Source organism: Amphiura filiformis, chromosome 19 (genome assembly GCF_039555335.1).
Source record: "Amphiura filiformis chromosome 19, Afil_fr2py, whole genome shotgun sequence".
In the NCBI taxonomy this organism is placed as follows: Eukaryota; Metazoa; Echinodermata; class Ophiuroidea; order Amphilepidida; family Amphiuridae; genus Amphiura; species Amphiura filiformis.
The window spans coordinates 47,256,703-47,280,237 of NC_092646.1; the positions used below are offsets into that span (position 1 = coordinate 47,256,703).

The 23,535-nt window shown below is 37.7% G+C and overlaps 1 protein-coding gene and 1 long non-coding RNA gene across 3 annotated transcripts in view; one reads left to right on the forward strand and one right to left on the reverse strand.

The window, feature by feature from the left end:
• The window catches only part of LOC140141395 (uncharacterized), a 226,516-nt gene that overhangs the window by 52,669 nt on the left and 150,312 nt on the right, over positions 1-23,535 (reverse strand). Inside the window, exons 4-5 of one of the 2 annotated variants that reach the window (XM_072163249.1) lie at positions 9,701-9,847; positions 6,090-6,113 (exon numbers count right to left, since the gene is read on the reverse strand). In XM_072163249.1, coding sequence (XP_072019350.1) covers positions 6,090-6,113; positions 9,701-9,847 — 171 coding nt within the window. The remainder of the gene's footprint in view (positions 1-6,089; positions 6,114-9,700; positions 9,848-23,535) is intronic. The other variant, XM_072163250.1, reaches the window with a different exon arrangement.
• Positions 16,452-22,797, forward strand: LOC140141394 (uncharacterized). Its single transcript, XR_011857398.1, has 4 exons — positions 16,452-16,610; positions 19,515-19,615; positions 21,241-21,307; positions 22,028-22,797. It is a non-coding gene; the product is annotated as an uncharacterized lncRNA (long non-coding RNA).

Here is a 23,535-nt window from a genome sequence, read left to right on the forward strand (position 1 = left end):
GGCCATTTTGTTTTGCCAATTTTTTTTTTTTAAATAAAAATAAAAATTGTGAAATATAATTTTATTTTTTAACATTTTCACCATCAGAAATCCAATGAGACAGATCTATTTTTTGGCCTATAACCAGTAATTTGCTCCGCAAATGTGAAAAGAAGTTTCTTGTGTGTTCTACAAACTGTCTAGGCCTATACAAAAAATGTCTAGAGGCCTATTTATATTTATCCTTATACATTATATTTAAATGTTCTGCATGGAAATTATTTCTTTGATATCAGAAGTATACATGTTGGTTTGATAGCAAAGAATCCAAGAATAAACACATTTCATAAAAGTTCCACAGTTCGTTAAACTTGAGTTTGTCAATTAAAGTGCAATCAAATTCACACAGTTTCTCTGTATAACATCAGTATGGGGCTCCATGCATGCTAAGGGCTTGTTAGCCTCAATCTCAAATTGGGATATGCCAGTTAGTAACTAGAACCCCTCTGATTTTTACTTTTAATGTCAGTATTTGGAATCATAATATTGCCTATTTCAATTGAAAACAAAAACAAAATTGTACATATGTGGCACGATCAATTAATTTATATGATAAGCATTATATTGTTATTTTATTTTAACTTAATTTTAAGTACCCATCTTATTTCATTTCAGTAAAAAATTGATTAGACTTTTAGTAAAATATTAACATTGTTGAATTACAGAAAATGCAAATTATGGTTTGATTTCATGCACTCCTTCGCCGTTCAACAGTTTTATAAAAGGGAAAAATAATGTAATGATAAATCTACATGTAGTAAAATTAATGATGCAAATACATTGATAATAATTAGAGAAGTACAAACATGCTTATTTAAAGATATCTATTCTAATTATGGTTGAAAACATGATACGGAGTAGGGAGTATGTGCATGAAATGGAATAGCCTAGCTAATGACCGCCTACCAGAGGGGTGCCAAGCTTTGGTTACACTCACTTATAAATGCTATATCAAATAATTATCAAATATGATCAACAGGTTTCTGAATTGAATGGAAATCAATGTGTATCACACCATGCAATTATAGAAATCTAAGCTATGATGACGTTAATAAATAATAGATTATAAACAATCTATAAAATCATTGGATTTTCAAAGGCAAATTAAATTAATAAAAAGGTCAGGATTTTACAGCTCTAATTTGAAGTTATTACATGTATATCACACAATATTACACACCATTTAATGAAAGCGTGTGTAAACTAAATCTGACTGATCTTCTACTATAAAAAAAAACAATTTTACAAAAAGAACGATATAAAAAGAAAGAAAAACATTTATATGACCTGTGTATTTAAGCTTATTTAGCCAGGGGTTTTCAATATTATTCATCGAGGCTACATGGTGCCAAACATTTGAAGACCTATAAGTAGCATAGCCAGGATTTTAGTGTGAGGAGGCAAAGCCAAATTTCTGTCTCCATTTTAAGGACACTTTACTCTTTGCCATCCCCATTTTATCACTGAAAAATTTCTGGGGGGGATCTGCCCCCCCCCCCACACACCACTGAGGCCTGTGGATGACCAAATACCAGGGGCCATACACCCCCATTTCTTATATTTTTCTTTACATATTTTTAGAGTTAGTCAAAGGCTAAATTATGGTGCTTGATGGGCCAGATTTAGTCCATTTTGAGAACCTTTGCTTGTATAATTCCATATTAAGGAACATGGAAGTAAGAAAACTTCAGGTATATGCCTACATGTATGCAATAAACTACAACAAAAGCATCAATGTACATGGCCCTCGTATTATGCCCTATATTCCCAAAACAGAAATTAATGTTGTTCGTTATAAAAGAATGATGTTTAAAATTAAGTCAAAATCCCATTTCTACTAGTCTAAAGCAATGCTGCATGGAACATGATACAGGCAAACTTGATTTACTCATTGTATTCCTCGTACTACAAACCACAAAAGAATTAAAGTACCATTTATGTTCACCCCTGTTTATCCTGAAGAAAGACAAACATGTCAAAATAAAAACTAACAGCCAGGACCTGTAGCCTTAGCTCTGATTGAAGACCTTATTTGTTGAAATCAGTCGAAAATTATATGGCGATCTAAAAGCCAAGAAAGTAATGAAATCAGAAGTTGCATTTTAATGTTCTAATCAAAACGAAAGCATGGCGCAAGTTCTCTCATTATGGAGCAATCTGCAACTTTTGAATTTGCATATCTTCCTTGGGATTTTGTATCACTGTGTCTTTTTATTTCTAGACCCATTTCAACGAATGAGATCTTAAATTATAGAGCTATAAATGCAGTTATTGGCTGCTGCTTCTAATTATGACATTATTTGTTGAGGATATACAGGGGTAGAACTGGTACCTCAATTATTTTGCAGTCTATATTTTTAAAACGTATTAATCTACACTACACTTCAACTACAAAAGTAAAAATCAAACTTTCTGCCAAATGTGGCAACAAGGTTTAGCATAAAAAACAAAAACACACTGGGGTCAGTCCATGTCGAAACAGATTGAGTGTACACCCACCCTCTTGGATTTTGCTCTCCTTTGGCTCAGGGGTACCTTTCATGGATCCCTAGGTGAGGTCACAAGAAAAAATTCAAATTCCATTTAGTTTAGAATGGCGGGCAATCAAAGTTTGGCGACCTCGACCAAAATTGTGAATTTAAGGGGTCCAAATGACAAAGTGCTCTCTTTGAGGGCACTTTCTTCTTAATGAATCAGTTGTGATCCTCTTTTTGAATGTGGTCACTCACTGGCTGTGTCTGAAATACCTAATGCCAAAAAGATAGATTTGAATTTCGTTGGGATTTCAGAGGGGTCAAAATCAGCACTTACGTACTGTTCAATCAAATTATCTTGATTTTGAAGGACCCATGATAATGTCACAGTGCACTTATAGGTCCTAATTATGTTCAGAATGGATTAACCATATGCCAATGTCTATGAGCAATTCAAAAAAAGAGAAATTTCTAGACCCCTACAGAATTTTAGGCCACCCCTAAAGTGGTTCAGCCACAAATGGCACTTAAATCGGCAAATTTTGACCCCTAATAACTTTAGGTGTACACCAGATATGAATTTCTAGTCTTTTGCATCTGAAAGAATGTAGTTTAATGTTACTAGGAACATAAGATGTGTTTTGTATATCTTGTGTTTTAGTATTAAGTTGACGCTTTCAAAAATAGTCATTTTTGCCTAACATACCATGCATACAGGATACGGTACAAAATGCCAATTTTAGTATGATATTTTTTTAATTTTTTTGATCACTTTATAGGCATTTGTATTATTTATTTTGATATTTCAAGTTGCTCTTGAGTCAAGTAATAAGAAAAAAAACTACTTTCTAATCCTCTGTATGGCTTTTTAAGGGGGTCAAAATGCACTTCCTGGCAACGATGCACATGCAAAGTACAGGTTATGGGGGTCAAATTTTCAGAATGCTCCCAATTATGTCAAGTAATATATCAAATTACTCGTATGGTCATGAGGATTCCAAAATGTATAGTTTGTTATGTGTCAGACCTTTCAGGAGGGCGCTATGACTAAAAATGTTCATAGGTCAACGACCTTTTGAAAGTATCAAAACACAAAAATACAAAACAAATCTTATGTTCCTAGTAACATTAGACTACATTCTTTCAGATGCAAAAGACTAGAAATTATATCTGGTGTACACCTAAAGTTATTAGGTGTCAAAATTTGCCGATTTTAAGCGCCATTTGTGGCTGAACCACTTTAGGGGGCCTAAAATTCTGTAGGGGGTCTAGAAATTTCTCTTTTTTTGAATTTCTCATAGACATTGGCACATGGTTAATCCATTCTGAACATAATTAGGACCTATAAGTGCACTGTGGCATTATCATGGGTCCTTCAAAATCAAAGATAATTTGATTGAACAGTATGAAGTGCTGATTTTGACCCCCTCTGAAATCCCAACGAAATTCCGAATCAATCTTTTTTGGCATTAGGCATTTCAGACACAGCCAGTGAGTGACCACATTCAAAAAGAGGGTCACAACTGATTTAATTAAGAAGAAAATGCCTCTCAAAGAGAGCGCTTTGTCATTTGGACACCTTAAATTCCCAATTTTGGTCAAGGTCGCTAAACTTAGATGGCCCGCCATTCGAAACGAAATTGACAGTGTTGGAGGACTCGGGACTCGGACTCGGACTCGGCCGGACTCGAGTCCTTTTTTCAAGGACTCGGACTCGGACTTGGACTCGAAGCTAAGGACTCGGACTCGGACTTGGACTCGGACCCCAAGGACTCGGGGACTCGGCTCCGAGTCCTCCTCGAGTCCGCAAAATAGGGTCTTTTAGGTCTTTTATTTTCGTTCATTGAAAACTTCCTTTTATGCTTGATGATCAATGATCACAACACATGATTTGCATGCAAATAAATTTAGTTTGTATATAAAGCAAGATTGCTTTCAGTTACATCTTTAATTGGTTAAATGGATTTTAATCATAATCGTTTGTTTTGACATGACTGATTTGTTAGACACAAGTCTAGAATGTACATGAATAATAATACTCTGGGGCCCGGCTCTGGGGCATTAAAGTTAAATTTTGGTAGGGGTGTGCGGTGCCGAACTTTGGGAACTAAGAACTGATTTGGGGGCAAATATGGGCTTAATGAACTGAAATTTCAACATTTTTGTGGAGGTCTGTGAACTAAAAATTGGGCGAATTATAGGCTTTGGAGCTAACAAATTTAAAATGTTTCCAAATTTGAGCTAAAGAGCTACAATTTTCAGAGGGTTCAGCTTAATGAACTGGAGCATGATGCAAATGTGGGTCTTAAGGAACAGTCGGAGAGCCTGAAAAAGGGACCCTTGACCGCCGCACATACCCGTACCACCTTTACATGTGAGTGACCCCTCCCCCACCCCCGGAATAATACTGCATAGGCCTACAGATCCAACACCCCTTCGTTTGGCACCTGCAATTTGGTGAGTGACGTCATATTTTGATTGTCATATTGCATCTTTTGCCTCTTTAAAACATAAGCCTAAGTTACTGTGAGTCTGTGATTATGCTCTGTTTCAAGGCCCGGGGGAGGAGCACTCCCATATATTGACAAACGTCATGTGCCCATGAAATGACCCCATTATTTTTGGCAAACCCTTTTCAGTAGCCTACACTGAATGACCCCTTTTTTGAACAATTAGTCCTCAAAATTGAAATCCCCCCTCCCGGTTTCAAGGTATGCTATCTAAGAGGCTTTAGAAGCAAGAATTATGAGCATTGGGGGGTGGGGAAGGATTTTTGGCCGATCGAAAGGAGGGTGGAAGCAATTTTGGCAAACCGAGAGGGGGATGGGGAACAAGCAATTTTTGGCACATATGGAGCACCTTTCAAATAAAATGCTCTAAAAGGCTTATAGAAAACAGTACGGCAACGCTTACATGTGCAATTACCCTGCTCACTGCGCTTGCAACATGTATCTAAATTGGGATCCCAAAAATGGCATGTGCAGAGGGGGGTGCAAAGATTTTTGGCAGGCCGGAAAGGGGGGGGGGGCGATTTTTGGCAGGCCGAGAGGGGATAAGCATTTTTTGCAATTTCAGACTCTGCATAAATATTGCACAGTCCCAAAACAACTAAAATTCTGGTTAAGTATAGGCCTACGTTGATCAAGTATTGGTGAAAAACCCGGGGCTTGAATTTGATACATAAGGACTCGGACTCGGACTCGGACTCGAACATTGAGGACTCGGACTCGGACTCGGACTCGGACATCAGAAATTGGCAGGGACTCGGACTCGGACTTGGACTCGGACACCAAGGACTCGGACTCGGACTCGGATGACGAGGACTCGACTACAACACTGGAAATTGAATTTGAATTTTTTTCTTGTGACCTCACCTAGGGGTCCATGAAAGGTACCCCTGAGCCAAAGGAGAGCATATTCCAAGAGGGTGGGTGTACACTCAGTCTGTTTTGACATGGACTGACCCACTGGTTAAGAATCGACAGCAAATGTAAAAACATCGGAAATCAAATCAACAACAATAAAAAGATGAAAAATGCAAACACAATAAATTGTTGACAACATTTCAAAGTTTACCTCTCTGTTCCTCCGACTGCAATTCTGTCAATCAAAGAGGTATGTGATGTGATGATGAAAGTAAAAGAGACGCACAAAAAGAAGCGCACAAAGTCAAAGAAACAGGTGACACAGACACTATGGACCACAATGGCCTCATCCCAATGGCATAGTTCAATAACGTCAATAAAACAATAATATTGCAAAATTTGACCTCAAGTTGCAGAGTATGAGTTTTACTTTTAGTACCCAAATTTTCAACGGTCATTAATGAAAGTACAAATGTATTGGGGTTAAAGAACTGTGCCCCTGATATATGAGCATGTTGTGGTTCCTAGTGAGAAGCCTCTGACATAGAAGCCTCTTAAAGTGACAAAATGGACACATCCAATGGTAGCAAAGAATAAAGTGTTGTTGGGGTTTTTTTTTACACCTTTCATTCAGTTACTACAATTTTTTAGAGAAATTTTACTTTCTTTCACAATTGAAAATCAATTTGCTAATTTAATCATATTCCAAAATCATTGCTATTTGATAGAATACTCTCTTCCTGATACCTTCCCACATTAATGCTGTGATTAGCTAGCCAAAGGCTTCAACATAACAAGTTTTGAGATATTTTCTTAAAATATCAAGAGCTATCTCAAGAATCACTGTACAAATACTTAAGGCTTGTTTGTATTCATTAATTTCATTTTAATGCATTGTTCATGCTGATTCCAAACATGGTCATGAAAATGTACAATCCTAAATATTTGAATTACAAATGAATAGAAACTTGTGATCTGCAGTCAACACAGGCACAATTTTGTGTGTTTTGATATTGAGGAAACTTCTACTGCTTGTTAAATAATGTATTCTCCTGAAGTCTGACCCATTGTTAGGGAAGGCTTACACAACAGATTGGAAATGTAGTGTCTTCTCTTGTCCTCATCAAATGAAGTTTTGTTTGTTTTTTCAAAAAAGGAATGATTAACCACATGAGAACTACCTGCCAATTGGCCAAATTGAATATTGTGTCCAATTTTAAACTAATCAAGGAGGGTATTAATAAGATCTGCAAATGCAAGCTTGACCATAAAAAGTTTAAAACCTAGTCTAAATTGGCAATTGAAATGAGCATTTCAAGTTATCAACCAATCAGAAATGCTGTTAGATGACCAGTAGTGTCCAGGGGGTTAATAAGCACTACCATGTTAGGGAAGTCAATATCATGGCATCTTGGATATATATCTTGTCCTCCATTGGGGAAAGGGCACAGGAAGGAGAATATAAACTGGCAAGTTTCCCCCTTTTTTTTCTAGAAAGTGTTAAAATTAAACAGTGTCCATTTAATGTTACGAAAAACAAGATGGGTAATTAGTACACTTCTAAATTCATGGCCATTGAACATGTATAAAACAAAACTGCCAAGAGGTTGCATAGGTGGTTTTGCTTTAAACATGTTCAGGGGCCACTGACACATAGGAGGTATCCTGCCCAATGACAATATCTAAAACTACTAGAAATGTTACCATGGTAATGGTGTTATTTGTTAGACATCATGTGACATGATCTGATCCAATCAGGACAAAGGATTAAGGAAGCAATTTTGAACATGTAGTTGTTACTATCATCATCGTTAGGCCGTATAAAATTAATGTTTTGGTTCTCGTCCAGAGGATTTTCATGAATTGATGAGGGAGGGAGGTGTTGTTTTTTGTTTTTTGTTTTTTTTCAATGTAAAATTAGCATAGTCAGTTGTTTTCGGTCTTCTCCAACAGTGCTTGAGGAAACGATGAGGCCCTTTTTTTTTTTTCAAATGTGAGATTCTGAGGGATAAACCCCCTAGAGTACCACAAAAAGACTTGGAAGTGATGCTTGTTCTCTAATAAACTTATTTATATGTATGAAGATTTCATAAATCATTCCAAAGTCTAAATAAATTGAAAAATCTGAAGAAAAAAAAAAAACAAATCCCAGAAATTGAGGAGGGAGGGGACGAGAACCAAAATATTAATTTTACACGGCCTTATTGTCATCATCCTCAATACCGTAAAGACTCGATAGTTAGCATATGTGCTTGCTATCGAGCGCTTTTGAAAACATGAAATTGTACAAAAGTCTGGCGCTTTACCAACTGAGCTAATGGGGTTGAGACACACATTTGTAGGTTTACTCGTTCGTATATAACTATGTGTATCAATGATTTGCTCAAAACCCTTTACACTTTTGTGGATGGGACTCTTCATGCAAAAGCGCTCGATAGTATGCAGATATGCTAACTATCCAGTTTTTACGGTATAGCAAACCAAGTTTGCTATCGTTAAGATCCATATTCCTAAAACACTTGGGTTGCATTATCCTTTTTAACAAGTTAAAATATTAAGATTCTGGTAACAGATCCAAGAAAATGAAGTACTCACTCGATATATTTCAGTTCCTATCAGGAACCTTGTTCACTCTGCAATGACTGTAAAAAGTGTTTCTAGATGTCAGCATACAAATTGGACAGAATCTATGACTAGATCATCTCACAACAGCAACCAACAAAAGTGGCGACGTCATCACGGCCACTTGGGTCTGCTGACATCTAGAAACACTTTTTACAGTCATTGCAGAGTGAACAAGGTTCCTGATAGGAACTGAAATATATCGAGTGAGTACTTCATTTTCTTGGATCTGTTACCAGAATCTTAATATTTTAACTTGACTTTGAACGATCCTGATGAATCTCATCAATAATATCCTTTTTAACAGTTTTAATTTTCTTGGGTCTTTCATTATGTTTAACAGAGGCTCCAGAATTAGATTTTAAATATTGGGGGAGGGGCAATGGCCCCTGACCCAAATTATTGGGGGCCCCAGTTCCGGAGCCACTGTTTAATGTCATAATAACCTGCATTTGGCCCGGTTGGATCAAATATTTCACATAATTTATAATCTACATTTATACCTAAATGAATTCATTTTAGTTGATGGAACTACCTATTATTAAAAACAACAACATCTGTAAGTTATATTTCAGTTTTCATCAAAAAGTTTCTCATACAACAATACTTACAAAAGCTTATAGAGGCATTTCCAAACATGAAAGCTTTTAAGCTTTTACCATATTAAGGCCAATATTACCGGTATGTTACAACAGTAATGTTAATAACAATGTAATCTCTCCCAGAAGTCAAACACAAATTTATGTTAGCATTGTGAAGGACTGTTCGACAAGAATTACTATTTTATAGAATGGATTCACATGGGTCAAAATGGACCCAAATGAGTTGAAATATAGTACATCCAGATGCCACCCAATTTTTACTTTTTTTTTGCCCATAAGCTTCTTTCAGATCTTGTTAGCACTTTGATGCTAATGGGCAAACCAATTGTGAGTTTCCTGGCAATTTAACATGCGTTTACAGAGAAAATGCTAGATTGGGTTCATTAGAACCCCCGGACCCATTCAGAGGCATTTTGATGCATATTGACCGATTTGAATCCATTTCGACCCATTCCATAATTTAGTAATTCTCATTATGCACAAAAACCAAATTTGTTTGATCTTTGGATCGACCGTTGATGCTACTTCTATGCTTGATGCAGACAGACATGTACCACAACAAACATACAGAGACAGACAGACAGACAGACAGACTTACCAACTTCTTGCATAGTAAAAGAGGGACACTCTATAGTCCCTTGCTGTGATCTACCAAACATGGCAGAATAAATTGCTAGTATTGTGTTTTCTGGACAGAGCAGCTGCAAATGTTCATCTTCACATACAACAGTAGTTTGAAATACACCTGAAATGTGAGAAAATAGACAAACTAATTGTATTATATCTATCATCCAGACTTATGGACCTTGCCAAGTATTTACGTATATATAGGTAGAGGTATAGAGGTAGAGTAGGACATACCAGTGGCATAGCGTGAGTCATCATATTGGGATGGCTGGTGCACAGACCAGGGGGGTGCACTAAGCCACGGTGGTTTGATATTATTTATTATTTTTTCTATAACAAAACGTTACATAATGTTCAATTCTAGACCTCATGGCCAAGTTTCCAAGCTCCCAATTTGGACCACCAGAACTGGGGTAATTCTAGTATTGTACCTTGACTTCTATATGACTGATCTGTGAAGTCCATGGAATTTCACACAAGGATTCAGGTTGTAAATCAATGTCTGGTGAAGGAGGACACACACCATCCTTGAGGAAGACCATGGCATGGTTTATATACCAGTCTTGACAAGCTGCACTGGTCTTGAACTGCCTCTGCCATCCAGTAGATACATCTACATGTTTGCCTCATCATAGTGTCAAGTTCATACAATCTCCCAAGGGGTTACCTAATGGCTGTAGGAAACCACAGCCCCAGAGAAGATCGCTTACCCTTCCCAGAATCCTTTGCAACATGATACATCTCCTCATAATCAAATGACATGACACTCCCATTACTTTGTACAGGATCTCACTGTTTTCATTTTGAACATTTGGATGTGCTCTGCTCATTGAGGTACATAATGCTATCTTCAGTAGATAGCAAATCAGTACAGAAATTGAATGGTAGAAATGCACTGTTGGAAGTGATGTCTTCTCTGCTACAATACACTATGGACCACAATGGCCTCATCCCAATGGCATCATTCAATAACCTCAATAACATAATCAAAGTGCAACATTTGACTTCAAGTTACAGAGTATGAGTTTTTGTACCAAATCTTCAAAGGCCATTCAATGGATGAACAAATGTATTGGGGTTTAAAACTGTGCCTTGATAGATGAGCATGTTGCAGATCCTAGTGATACCTGATATAAATGTAAAGCTTGCACATCCTTTATAGCAAGACAATGGCAATGTTTATGTGAGCTTTGATGGGTTACATCTGGACTTCCACTTATACCACTGCCATGACTCATGAATGTTGAGAGTCAAGTGTAAGCATTCCCATGGGTTACTGGTTTAATTGGAGATCTCTATTGGACCCAGGGGAAACTCTATAGTAATCCTGGAACCTTGAAGGTACAAGAAAGGTTTATGGACATGATGAAGGTGTTAGGCTGGGATAATTTTTTTTTTTTTTTTTTTTATTTTTTATTTATAACATTTGGCCGAAGCCAGGCTAATCCCAATAATGACTTGCACTTGAACTGACTCCTTGGTGTATGGAGTGCAGAGGTCTCATTTCTGGTGGCAGTTCATTTATAATACCAATTCAGCAATCAGCTCAAAATTTGCCCTCAAATTGAAGAATAGTAGGGAAGTCCCAACATATCCAAAAAGGAAATTTTGTGCCAGGGATTTTGTTCAAAATTTGGCCAGTGGAAATGTGGAGGGGCCCAGGGGCCGGGGTTACAATTCGTCGCTGTTTTGGCATACTGTCATATGACTGAAAAATGCCGTTTGAGAAAATCACATTTAAAGTTTTTCCAATTTTTGAAGACCCACTGGAGAGCACCAAAGTAAAATATGTTTATTATTATCAAAGAATATAATCAATAATATATTTGTCTTTGTTCCCAACATAATACAAACTATTTATTCATTCACTAATTAGAAGTTATTAATCTGCAAACTCATACGGCAGTATGCCAAAATATGCACAATTTGACAACCTATGTAAAAATATATGATACACCATGTGATACGACATTATGCCAAAACAGTAGGAAACTGCAGATACATGGTGGCCTATGGTGACGTATCATGATACGACTATGATACGACTGTATGCCAAAACACAGAATGAAGATTTAGGGGGTGTTACATAAAAAGCATGCCGTATCATACTAATTAGTGCCATATCTCATTAACTAATTACATTTAGGTCTCAAAACTTTGTAAATATAATCGAGTTTTATTCATAGATTTTGAAAGTTTATATAACTCATTTTGCCCAAAAATCGTCATACGACACTATGCCAAAACAGAGAAGAATTGAAAGGTGCATATTATAAATACCTCAGGTGAATGACTCCTGTGAAATGCAGCCCCCTTATTGTCAGCATGACCAACACATTTAAACCATTTTAAAACTCCTTTACCCATTTGTTTGATAGATGTGTTTGTGTAATGTCATTCACATGTTTGTCATTCCTTACTCATACTGTAACTGTGATAATGTTTAGCATCTCACAGGCACAATTTAAGGCCGAGTAAAAAAAATATATGTTTCTCGTCCGCGCCCTCCTCCTTATTTGAAGATTTTTCAAATTTCTTTTTATTTTGTAAACTTTCAGTTATAACTTGTTGAAAAAGATGTTTCAGAAGTTGAAACTTATTTTACGGCTTTGTTAATGCATAATACATCATTTAAGAGTTTTGTGATCACTAGAGGGGCCAACCACTCAAAACAATGAAATAAAAAGGGCCTCCTTCTTTTTCTCAGATATCAATCTGTATGTCGAATACCCAAAATATGGTGCCAAATACAGGTATTTAGCGTCATTTTCCAATAAAAAATAGAAAATAAAAAGCCCCTCATTCTCCTAATTTTTAAAAACCTGGACGAGAAATATATTTTTATTTTTACTTGGCCTAATCAAGTTTGTGTCAAGTTGGTGATCACAGTATGGAAATGTATACTTGGCCTATAAAGATTTTGACTATTTTTAAAAGGTTTTTTCCTTTCTTTTCAAAAATGTCAAAGCCATCCAGCTGACCCACTCCCACCAACCTGCTCACACCAATGACTTTACCTGGAAGAGTGTGCAAGGATAATTTGCTATTTGTGAGCCAAAACAAATTTGGTTTTATAAAGACCACAATTCAAATAATTCTTTTACTGACATGTGGCGAAATGTACCGATGGTCGCAATGTATTGACAGGTAGTTGGCAGAGCTCGAGAGGGGGCACCAGTACCCCTAGCCCCCTTTGGCTATATATTCAGGACATAGTAAACATGTGTAAACTTCAACAGAAACATGAAATTCTAACAAATGGTACAAGCTAGATTGAACCTGATTAACCTTAAACCCAATGATACAAGTTTATAGCTTGAACCTGATTAACTTTGACCCCAATGTATTGACCCTAGTTAGTGTTTATCTGCATTACTGATCCTTTACATCCCATGTTTTGATCCATGTTGATCTGCTGATGTCATGGTTCAGGGTGTAAGAAAAGGTCAAACACCTCAGAGTTATTGACCATGGATTTGGCAGGCATGGAGGAAAATCAGCAGTAATTAATCTCAATCTAATGCATAGTTCACTTCCTTTCCATTCATCAACCATACACCAGAATTTGACTTCAAGTTGTAGAAGATGAGTTTTTGAACCCCACACATTCAGAGGTCATTCTGTGAGTGTAGGAGCATATTGGGGTTAAAGAACTGTGCCCTGGGAGATTGCATTGCTGTAGCTCCTGGTGATGCAGACATAGTATTGGTGATTACAGTGTTTACAAACAACATCATCAAATTCAATATCCCACAGCAATGAGCTGATCCATTTGATATCCACACCCCCTCTGAGGAAGATTTTGGAATTCCAACCAAATCTGCAAATTTGACAGTTTCAATATTTCAATATATCAACTTTGTTCAGCCACAAAAAATGGGAAAAGTTTTGGAATTACAATCAAATTGTTCTCACTTGAGGTACAATTTGAGTAAAATTCAATTACCTGATAGCTATCCTCTAATAAATGAGCCTCTAATCCAGTCTTTTTGAAAATTTTTAATTCAATACTTCTCAAGGCATTTCGTAATCCACGGCCCGATCCCCCACTTTTCTCTGAGTCAAAAAAAGTTGAGATTTTTTTACCACTGGAAACCTCTGGCTACATAATTACATCATAGTTCATATAGTTTGTAATTTCAGCTTGATTTTTAAGCTTACTGAACAATTTTCCAAGAATTATCATTGTAAAAATGGCTTCCCTAATAAATAAATGCCCCCTTTTTCAAAAATTTCACACCCTGGTGGAATTTATTTGCGGATATATGATAGATATTATTGATATCAAGAATTTAATACAAAACAAGCAACAATTTCCAGCTGTATACATGCAACTGGATTGTGATGGAAGTATAATTTTCCACCGTGGTCAGGTCAGTGGGTGTGCTGATTTTACATTGAAGAGCCCAATTAATTTCTGTAACTTCTGTGGAAATAACTTTAGCAGATTTTGTTTTGCAATGTAAATTGGAGGTGAGAAGTTTAGATTTGGGCTGGCATCTTTGTCCTTATTGGGGTGAGGTAGGACTGGGGGTCATTGCAATGTCCTGGGGCGGGGTACTTGGATGTGCATCCATCTTCCGAACCCGTACCCATTTCGAAGGATAATTTAACCGAAAATTATAGGCCTATCTATTTGATTTGAAATTTTAAAAAGTTGAAGTAACATGTTTTTTGTGGATCTTCCAAACATATATATCCATGATGGTTTACAATGGTAAAAATATGTTTTGAAAGGATTTGTTGGGAAAATATTTCATTTAGGCCTATGTGTATACTCTCTAAATGTAAAAGAGTGAAAAACCACTCTGAATTTCAGAGTGAATTTAAGTTAGCTCTAAAAGAGTGGGTTTTAGCTCTAAAAGAGTGAAAACAGTACACATAATTTCACTCGCGATTTCGAGTGAGCCTCACTTTCGCTCAAAAGTGGCGCAAAATCTCACTCTTTCTTGGAGTGAACTGTCAGCCAATCAGAAGCGCCGAAAATCGGCCGATGTTTGTTGAACTTGTGTAACAAAATGGCGAACAGTGTGTGAATGAATGGCGAAAAGAAAGCGGATTTGATGAAGAAATATACAGCATACTCAATATTGATTGATAGACAGTACACATAATTTCACTCGCGATTTCGAGTGAGCCTCACTCGCTCAAAAGTGGCGCAAAATCTCACTCTTTCTTGGAGTGAACTGTCAGCCAATCAGAAGGGCCGAAAATCGGCCGATGTTTGTTGAACTTGTGTAACAAAATGGCGAACAGTGTGTGAATGAATGGCGAAAAGAAAGCGGATTTGATGAAGAAATAGACAGCATACTCAATAGTGATTACATTTATGTGTAGGTCATAACTCGTAGCAAGTATACACTGGGTCTGGAGACAACGGCGGCAGTAAGCTTAAGTCATATGTGAGCAGTTCAGTTGTTACCGGCCGGCGGCCCAGTCGGCCGGTTTACATGTATGCATATGTAAGCTTATGTAGGTTACGCCGCACGCTTCTCCAGCCTGTGACCGTAAACATGGTATTTGCCAAGTGTTATGTCCTACACCTAAGTGTACTCACCATTGAACAGTTTGACTATTAGCTTCACTAAATCCATAGTTTTTCATCATTCATCCCACACTGAAGTTCCACACATTGTGTATGTGCTTAAGCTTTAGACCAGTTCAATATTCCTAGACCGGGCCCTACCCTAACCTGGGGCCTAACCTCACAACAATTTAAAGCACATAGTAGCTGTTATGAACTGCTGTGATATTCTTGTATATAAAATAGGCCTAAATGAATAAATAAATAAATAAATGCTCTTTTCTGATTCACTCTTTTCCGGAGTGAATTTTTTCACTCTTTCTTGAGAGTGAGCTTCACTCTAAAAGATTTGTCACTCAGATGGCTCTTTGAAAGAGTGAGATTTCACTCTTTTTGAGTGATTTTTCACTCTTTCACATTTAGAGAGTAATGTTAATTTTGACAATTCCAAACACCTCAAGCCGACTTTGACCAATTTTAGTCAGACGAAACTAGATGAGAAAAATGCATTTAAATTTATTTTGCATGCTTTGATCTACCTTCTTTCGTCTGAGGTGTTGTCTTCATCCAAGACATGCCTACATGTGAAGAATTTAGATGCAAACGTTGATGAACACCTTGGCCGGTATTCACAAAAGGAGACTAACTTTAGTCCTGGACTAAATCGGAGGTTTAGTCCAAGACTAAAGTTATTTGGTATTCACAAAAGTGGACTAGGCTTAGTCCTGGACTAAAATGATGCAAAAACGGCACCAAATTTAGTCCACTGAGAGGGCAGGTTTAACTCGTGGACTAAGCGGTAACCGGTGGCTGTGAAATAGCAGTTTTGGGCACTTTATTAAGCATTTTGTTGAATAAAAATACTGTCAGGGGCAAACAAAGTGATCAGAACTTTAAAACTTTCTGCGGCTTTGTAAATGTTATGAAAGGTCGCCATGGAACCTACGTAAATTAAGTTTATATGCCGAGTTTATTCACCAAACCGGGAATCGGGCCGCGAAACTACAAGAAAGGCTGAAATTTTCGGTGAGTATTGTGATATTTGTTCATTTTTTTATTTAAAAAACGAAATAAAACATTAAAGGACATCATCTGTGACGAAACATCATTAACATGTAAATTAGTAACGCCCCGCCCATCAACAGTTCCCGGAAGTGCTTTATTAATGCCCGTAATTAATTGGAATTATTTTGACATGTAGCCGTACCGTACCCATGTACCTATAGCCACATTACTCGGGTAAAAATGTCCAATTTTTCAATCTAAAAATGCATTTGGTATATTTTTCGTTCGTGTAAGATTTAACGGAGACTGTGGTCTGCCATGTAATGAAGCGTAGACGTGAATTATTAGCCAGGTATGCCGTAAGCAGAGCTATTTTCAACCTTACATTCATGCATTTTCATGCCACGTACGTAAGCTTACGTAGGACTATGGCTATGTCGTGTATGTGAGTATGTCCTGATGTATTTGCCATACATCATGAAATGCTAGCCTACATGTACAAACAAGTCCTGGTGTAAAGGTAAACAGTGGATCACAGCGATCAGAAGGACATCATGGTTAGGTTTACTAGCTCCAATTGAGACTCTATTGCATGATTGTCGCAGCGTGATGCGATGCTGCAAGTGCAATACGATGAAATCTGAGCAGCCAGCAGGTTTTTATGAGTTTGCTTGCTCGGCGGTGAAAATTCTCATTGTGCGGTGGAAATTTTGACGACGATGAAAGTTGAACTTTCTTCGCATTGTTGAGCTGCGATATCATGGCCAATTGGCCATGCATGCAATGCTTCATTGCTTGTGATTGGCTGCTTGAAAATCAAGGTCTGCAGAATGACTATAAAAAGGAGATGCAGACCCCACATGCTTATAAAACATTGCAGCATCGTTCGATGAAATTAAAATGAACATTTTATTTCATCGCATGAAGTCTGGTTCTTACTCCACATCGCGTGATGGGATGCTGCGATGCTATAAAAACTGAAACCTGAGCCAGGTTTTTACGAGCTTAAAATTCTCATCGCGCAGTGGAAATTTTGGTCCGCGATGGAGTTGGATTTTGTTCAGCTTTATAGCATCGCGCTGCGAAATCGCACCCGTGCATGCTTGTGATTGGCTGCTGTAAAATCAAGGTCGGCAGAATGTCCATAAAAGGAGATGCAGACCTCACATGCTTTTACAACATCGCAGCATCACATGATGAAATTAAAATGTACATTTTAATTTCATCACGCGATGTTGCTAGCCTAGGTTTTAAAAGCATCGCATCGCGCTGCGATGTGGAGTAAGAATCGGACTTGATGCCGCAATGTTTTAAAAGCATATCATCATGCTGCGATTTGTTTGGAGTCTGAATCAGACTTTAGGGATGTCCTTCTGATTGCCGCAATCCAACGGTTACCTGGTATAAAGCCATAAAACAGTGCCAGTACAGTGGTTATAAAGCATTATCCACCCTGATGTGGCAGTGACGTCAGCACTTGCGCATTTCATTGGGCGCAGCAGTACAAATCGATAGTGTTTGCTCAAAGCGCTGGCGTACACACACGTATGTATGCTTATAAAGACGCTGCATATGCACACGCGAAACAGCTGCCTCAATACTTTGACGTCACTCCCACATATCAGTTGTGAAAATGCTTTATTCATTTGCTTTTCCTGGCATATGTTTGGGGCTCAGCCTACTTAGGCCAATATGGCATAGAAGTAGGAGCTTCTATTACTATCTATATTCAGCTAATTCCTTCAGCGGTGTCCGGGTGCTCTTGCTGATAATCTCAAGTTCCCATAAAAAAGAACTATACTGTGTCTCGTCTCAAGTTTAGGGTAATGCCATGTTTGGATCTTGTAGTGGCAGACTCGACAATAGCAGCGCCACGGGGGGGGCATGGGGAAAATGCCCCAGTCAGGACTCTTGCCCCCCTGTTTCCCCCCAGTAAAAACCCAAAATTATGAAACTTTTGCAGTAATTTTGAGCAAAATTGGTTGATTTTGCCCCCGAAATTCATTTTGCCCCTCAATTGACCCCCCTGAAAAAATGCCCTTCTATGTGTGTGTAAACGTTCAGCGGGATTAACGTTGCGCACATATTGAATCTACCACTACAAAATCCAACATGGAGTTACTCTCAACTTGAGACATCACAAGACAGACTATAATAGGTCATGACTTGTTACCTGGCATCACCGGTGAATGAGGTGTCGATCCAATGATGACATGATTGAATTGGCCAATCAGAGCCAGACTTTCTTGTTTATGCTAAAACAGCGCCAAATCTCAGACCACTGAAGGTTCTGCTACATACTATAGTACTTGAAATTGTATGGCGTAGATTTCTTTTGACATTCATTGGGGGGTTGAAATTTTTTTCTTGAAGTGTAGTAAATCCAGCACCTTTTAGCGATAGAATAAGTTTATGATACAAAGGTACAAATGTGCACGAAAAAAATTGCCATTTTGAAGCTTAACTGTTGAAATATGGTGCTAAAGGGGAATAAATTCATGCGAAGCGCACAAAAATTTGCAATTTTGAGGCTAAATGGCCAAATATGAGGTTAACTTGGTCAGAAACCCACATACATTGTGTACAGGCATCAACATTGGGGGGATGATTGTATGGACCACCCCCCCCCCCCATCAACCCTGGAAAAATATTGGGGGAATGGCCAAATTCCTTGATTCAGCATGCCTTACAAAACTTTGCATGTACACGTACACGTATACATGTGTATGCTCTGCAAGCTTATCCACAAAAACATGTGCACACAGTTGGTGTTTTTTTTCGGGTACCCAGAAAAAATTTCAAATCAAATAATTGCATTCCCAGGAAATTTAAATTTAATGTGTGTTTTCATCTAAGATCCACATGACCCCTGTGGAATATGTTAGAAATATTTTTCACAGGGGGAATATGAATTTTAAATGGAATGAACACATTAGGCAGCTCCATTGAATTCCATACACCCTCTGAAAAAGATTCAATATCTGAGAGAGTGTGAGTTTCAAATTTTCAAAATCTTTCACAGGGGGAGTGTGGACTTTAAATGGCTTAGCCCAATATTACTGGTAATTTGGTTTATTTCAACTTTTACAATAACAAAAATGTCTCAATTCCAATTTCAATTTCATGAAAAACAGTATAAAACTTGCTAGTGCTAGTAGGTTTTCATGACAGGACAAATGTTCATTTTACACTTGTGTTCTAAATATTTGAAGAGGTATCTATTTCTGAAATGTTGCCATTTTGTTAATTGTTTCAGATCTGTGATACATTGGTTGTACTGAAAGCTATGTTGGTTTGTTTGCACTGAAACTGAAAACTGGAAATTACGGCCTTGGCCTTCACCTAAATCTGTAAATGGTGAGTCTTTTTTTTAATATGTTTGATATACAATGTAAGAACAATGGAAACATGATAAAAGGATGTCAATTCTTTAAATTTGCAAGATTTGAAACCAGCCTGATGACACACCCCTGCCTGTACACTAACACACACCCCACTCCAAATGCCCATACCGGCATAGCCACCTTTTCAACATCACCTGTGAGCATGCACACATACACACCCCACCCAGTCCCACAGTAATATTGGGCTATTCCATATTATCAACACTGCCCTTGTGGAAGCTGTTAGAAATTTTCAGCTGAATTTTCAAATGGAATGAACACATTAGGCAGCTCCATTCAGCCCTCGAATTAAGGATCTGAAGGGGCACAGCAACTTTTTTAGGGCAAGTTGAAAATTGCCTTGGATTTTCACTGAAAAGGCAAGGCAGCACGGCAGTTTGTAATATTTCAAGAGGGCATCATGGCAACTGTTGAAAATTTGAGAAGGGCACCAAGGCAATTTCTCAAAAGTGAAGAAAACACACAAACAATAGATAGATGATTTTATAATGAAGGGGCAGGTCTGGGGCACCGAAGGCAGCTTCATTAGAGGGCACGGCAAGTGACTGCCTTGGGTAAAGGACATATTTTGAGGGCATTACGGCAATAGGGATGGGCACCCACGGCAAAATGTCATGGGTGCCGTGGGTTAATTCGAGGGCTGGCTCCATTTGATTCAGTCTGAATCTTCCATAGGAGGAGAGTGAGTGTCAAATAGTGTTAGTTAATGTGCTAATTCCATTTGAAATTCATACTCCCCCTGTGGAAGATATTTCTAAATCTTCAACAGGTTGAGTGTGGACTTAGCCCAACTGCTATAATAACATATGTCTGAATTCCAAGTTCATTTTCATGACAAACTGTATAAACCTTTTTTTTTTCAAACAACAATTATGATATTTAGATCACTTATACTCGTGCAATAGCCAATGCCTTTTCCCGTCACATCATTTTGGTTACTATGAAGCTGGCTTTTCATGTTCACTTAACCTGTACAGTTGAAGGCAGTCCACTTACATAAACAGAAAGAATCAGTGAGTTCACCAAAGCAAATCATGACCGTTGGGGTCTGCCTATCTGTTTAAATATCAAACAAGTTGTGTCATTTACCATAGAAATTCTAAGGGACCGTTCACAAACACTTGTTGGGGGGGCCTAATACAAACAATTTTATCACGAAAAATGTTCGCCCCCCCCCCCCTTTACAGACCTCAAAAATTTCAGGGCCCCACTTTTTGACATGAAAATTATGAGTCAACCCCATAGAAAAGCATATAAATTCAATTTTCCCAATTCAATTTGTGGTCATTTTTTCAGGCCCCCCCTTAGGAGGGTCCAAATTTTTCAGGCCCCCCCTTTTTGCATCAGGCCCCCTAACAAGTGTTTATGAACGGTCCCTAATGCCTTCATAAGTCCCTGGCAACAGAGTGCAATAGGTCTGCAAGCTCCTAAAGTAGGACTAAATATCATAATAGTTGCCAACTTCAAGGGTTTCTCATGTGCTAGGTTTTTGTCGCAGGAAATATGTTAATTTTGCGTTCAAAATCTTTGATGATATGATTGATATCTATTTCTAAAATGTTGCTATTTTGTTTTCAGTTGTTTCAGATGTGCCATGAGAGAACAGAAAGCAAGAAATTACAGCTTTAGCCTAAATCTATAAACGGTGAGTTTCTTTTAACATGTTTAATATACAATGTTCCTTGTAAGAACCATAAAATCCATAAAATTTTGATATTTAAAAGATGTAAATTCTTTAAATTTCATTGTAAGTTTTGAGAAAACTGGAAATTTTCATGAATTGAAACCTACAATCACATTGTAACATGTTGTAATAACAAGACTTGTAACGACTCAACTCAGACTCGACTCATCATTTTTGGATTTGTCTCTTGACAAAATCCCAAATGGCTCCGACTTCAGGTTTAGTCTCAAAATCCCAAGAGATGACTCACATATTTTAAAGGGGTGTAACCAGATTGACAGCCTCATTTCCCTTCCCACTGTATCCTATCAAAATAGAGTACCAGAAGAAAGCTCATTATCATAATGCCAGTGAAATTTAGGGCCTGAAATTTGTTCTGTTTACATGTTATGAACAAAATAGTAATAGCCTCATCCCCATGGTTAACCCTGCACTGTTTACATTATTTACACCATTGTGAAACAACTGCTTACATCAAAACCACTAGTATAATTATCATAAAACTTTGTAATCAGATTATTTTGGTACAAAATGAAATGCCAAAAAAATCTGACCACCCACCTTTAAAAAATATATAAGACAATCTAAGGATCTGAAAAGGAGAGAGAGAGAGAGGAGAAAAAGAGAGAGCCCCAATATTATGAGTTTTTAACTATGCTATTTCTTTCTTTCCTGTTACAGACCTCTTCAAGCATGATGAGTAGTAACATTTGACACCACCAGTTGGATGACTAAAGATGTTTGTGCAAGATCTCTTTTGTGAACGTTTCAAAGGAAATCAATTTACAGATGATACATAAATGTTAAAGAACCACTGAATTTGATATAGGGCCTAGATTGCAAAATTACACTGAAATTTTTCTGGACCATTCCATTAAATCAGCATAATCATTTCAAGTGTGTGAAAAATGTTTGTTACGGTATTTAATTCATACAATTTGAATTTTATATTTTTATGCAACTTTCTATGGTGGCAGATTAAAGTTTGAATTTGTTATTATTGATCTTGCAATTTATTAAGCCAAAGCAGATAATTGTAACCCCTTTTCTTGTTGACATTTTATTTTTTTATCTTAAGCTGCCCCAAATACAGTGTAGTTTCTCAGTGAACATTTTGTCTGTTTTCGCCATGGTAGTACAGGGTGCTATCGGGTAATTTTTGAGTTAGGATCTAATTTTACTGCAGGGGGCAACCCGCCACTCGGAAGACCTGTTACTCAGAAAGCCCACTATTCAGAAAACCTGTCAAATTCTGAATAGGGGGCTTGTTTTCATTTAAAATGACCCGCTAACCAGAAGACCCATCAATCAGAAAACCCCTTAATCAGAAGGGGGTATTTTTCTGAGTAGCGGGCCTTCTGATTAACGGGCCCTTTGCACCCCTTCTACAGAGCTGCCAACTCTCCCTCTTTTCGCAGGAGACTCCCTACTTTTAACCCTTCAGAACCCTTAATTTTGGTCATCTCCTGAAGAGGAAATGGTTTCGTCCATTAAGATGTACACATTTTGACAAATCTCCCTGATTGCAACAGGAAATCTCCCTTTTTTTCAAGATTCAAATGTTGGCAGCTCTGCTTCTATTCAGACAACCCGCCACTCAGAAACCCCAGTTTTCAGAAGTTAGAGTTAGGGGTTATGGTTAGGGTCAGGGTTAGGGTTAAAACAGCCCACTTGTCAGAAGTCTGAATAGTGGGCATTCTGAGTAGCAGGTCTTCTAACAGATACAGCCCACTAGTCAGAAAATCCGCTATTCAGAAGTCACACTAGTCAGAAAATTCTGAGAACCGGGACTTTTACATAAAATTCAACAAAAAGCCCACCATTCAGAAAGTCTGTTATTCAGAAGGCCCACTACTCAGAAAATTCAGACTAACAGGCCTTCTGAATAATGGGTTTTCTGAATAGCGAGTCTTTAAACTACCGGGTCTTCTGAGTAACCGGCTGCACCTGACTAGAATTGGTTCTCCATTTGTTATGCCCCTGTGCTTCCCATGAGGGATCAAAGGGTCATAATGGGGCCAAAATTTCAAATTTGTTCTATCATGTTGCAATCCATCCCTCAAATTGTTGGTCCTCTCAGTACTTGGAATAAAAAAGTCAACTGTCATTCTGAACTAATGGTTAGTTCAGGAGTTGAGCAAAATAGGTCAAAGGTTAAATATCACGTGCACAGTGGCCAAATTTTCAAA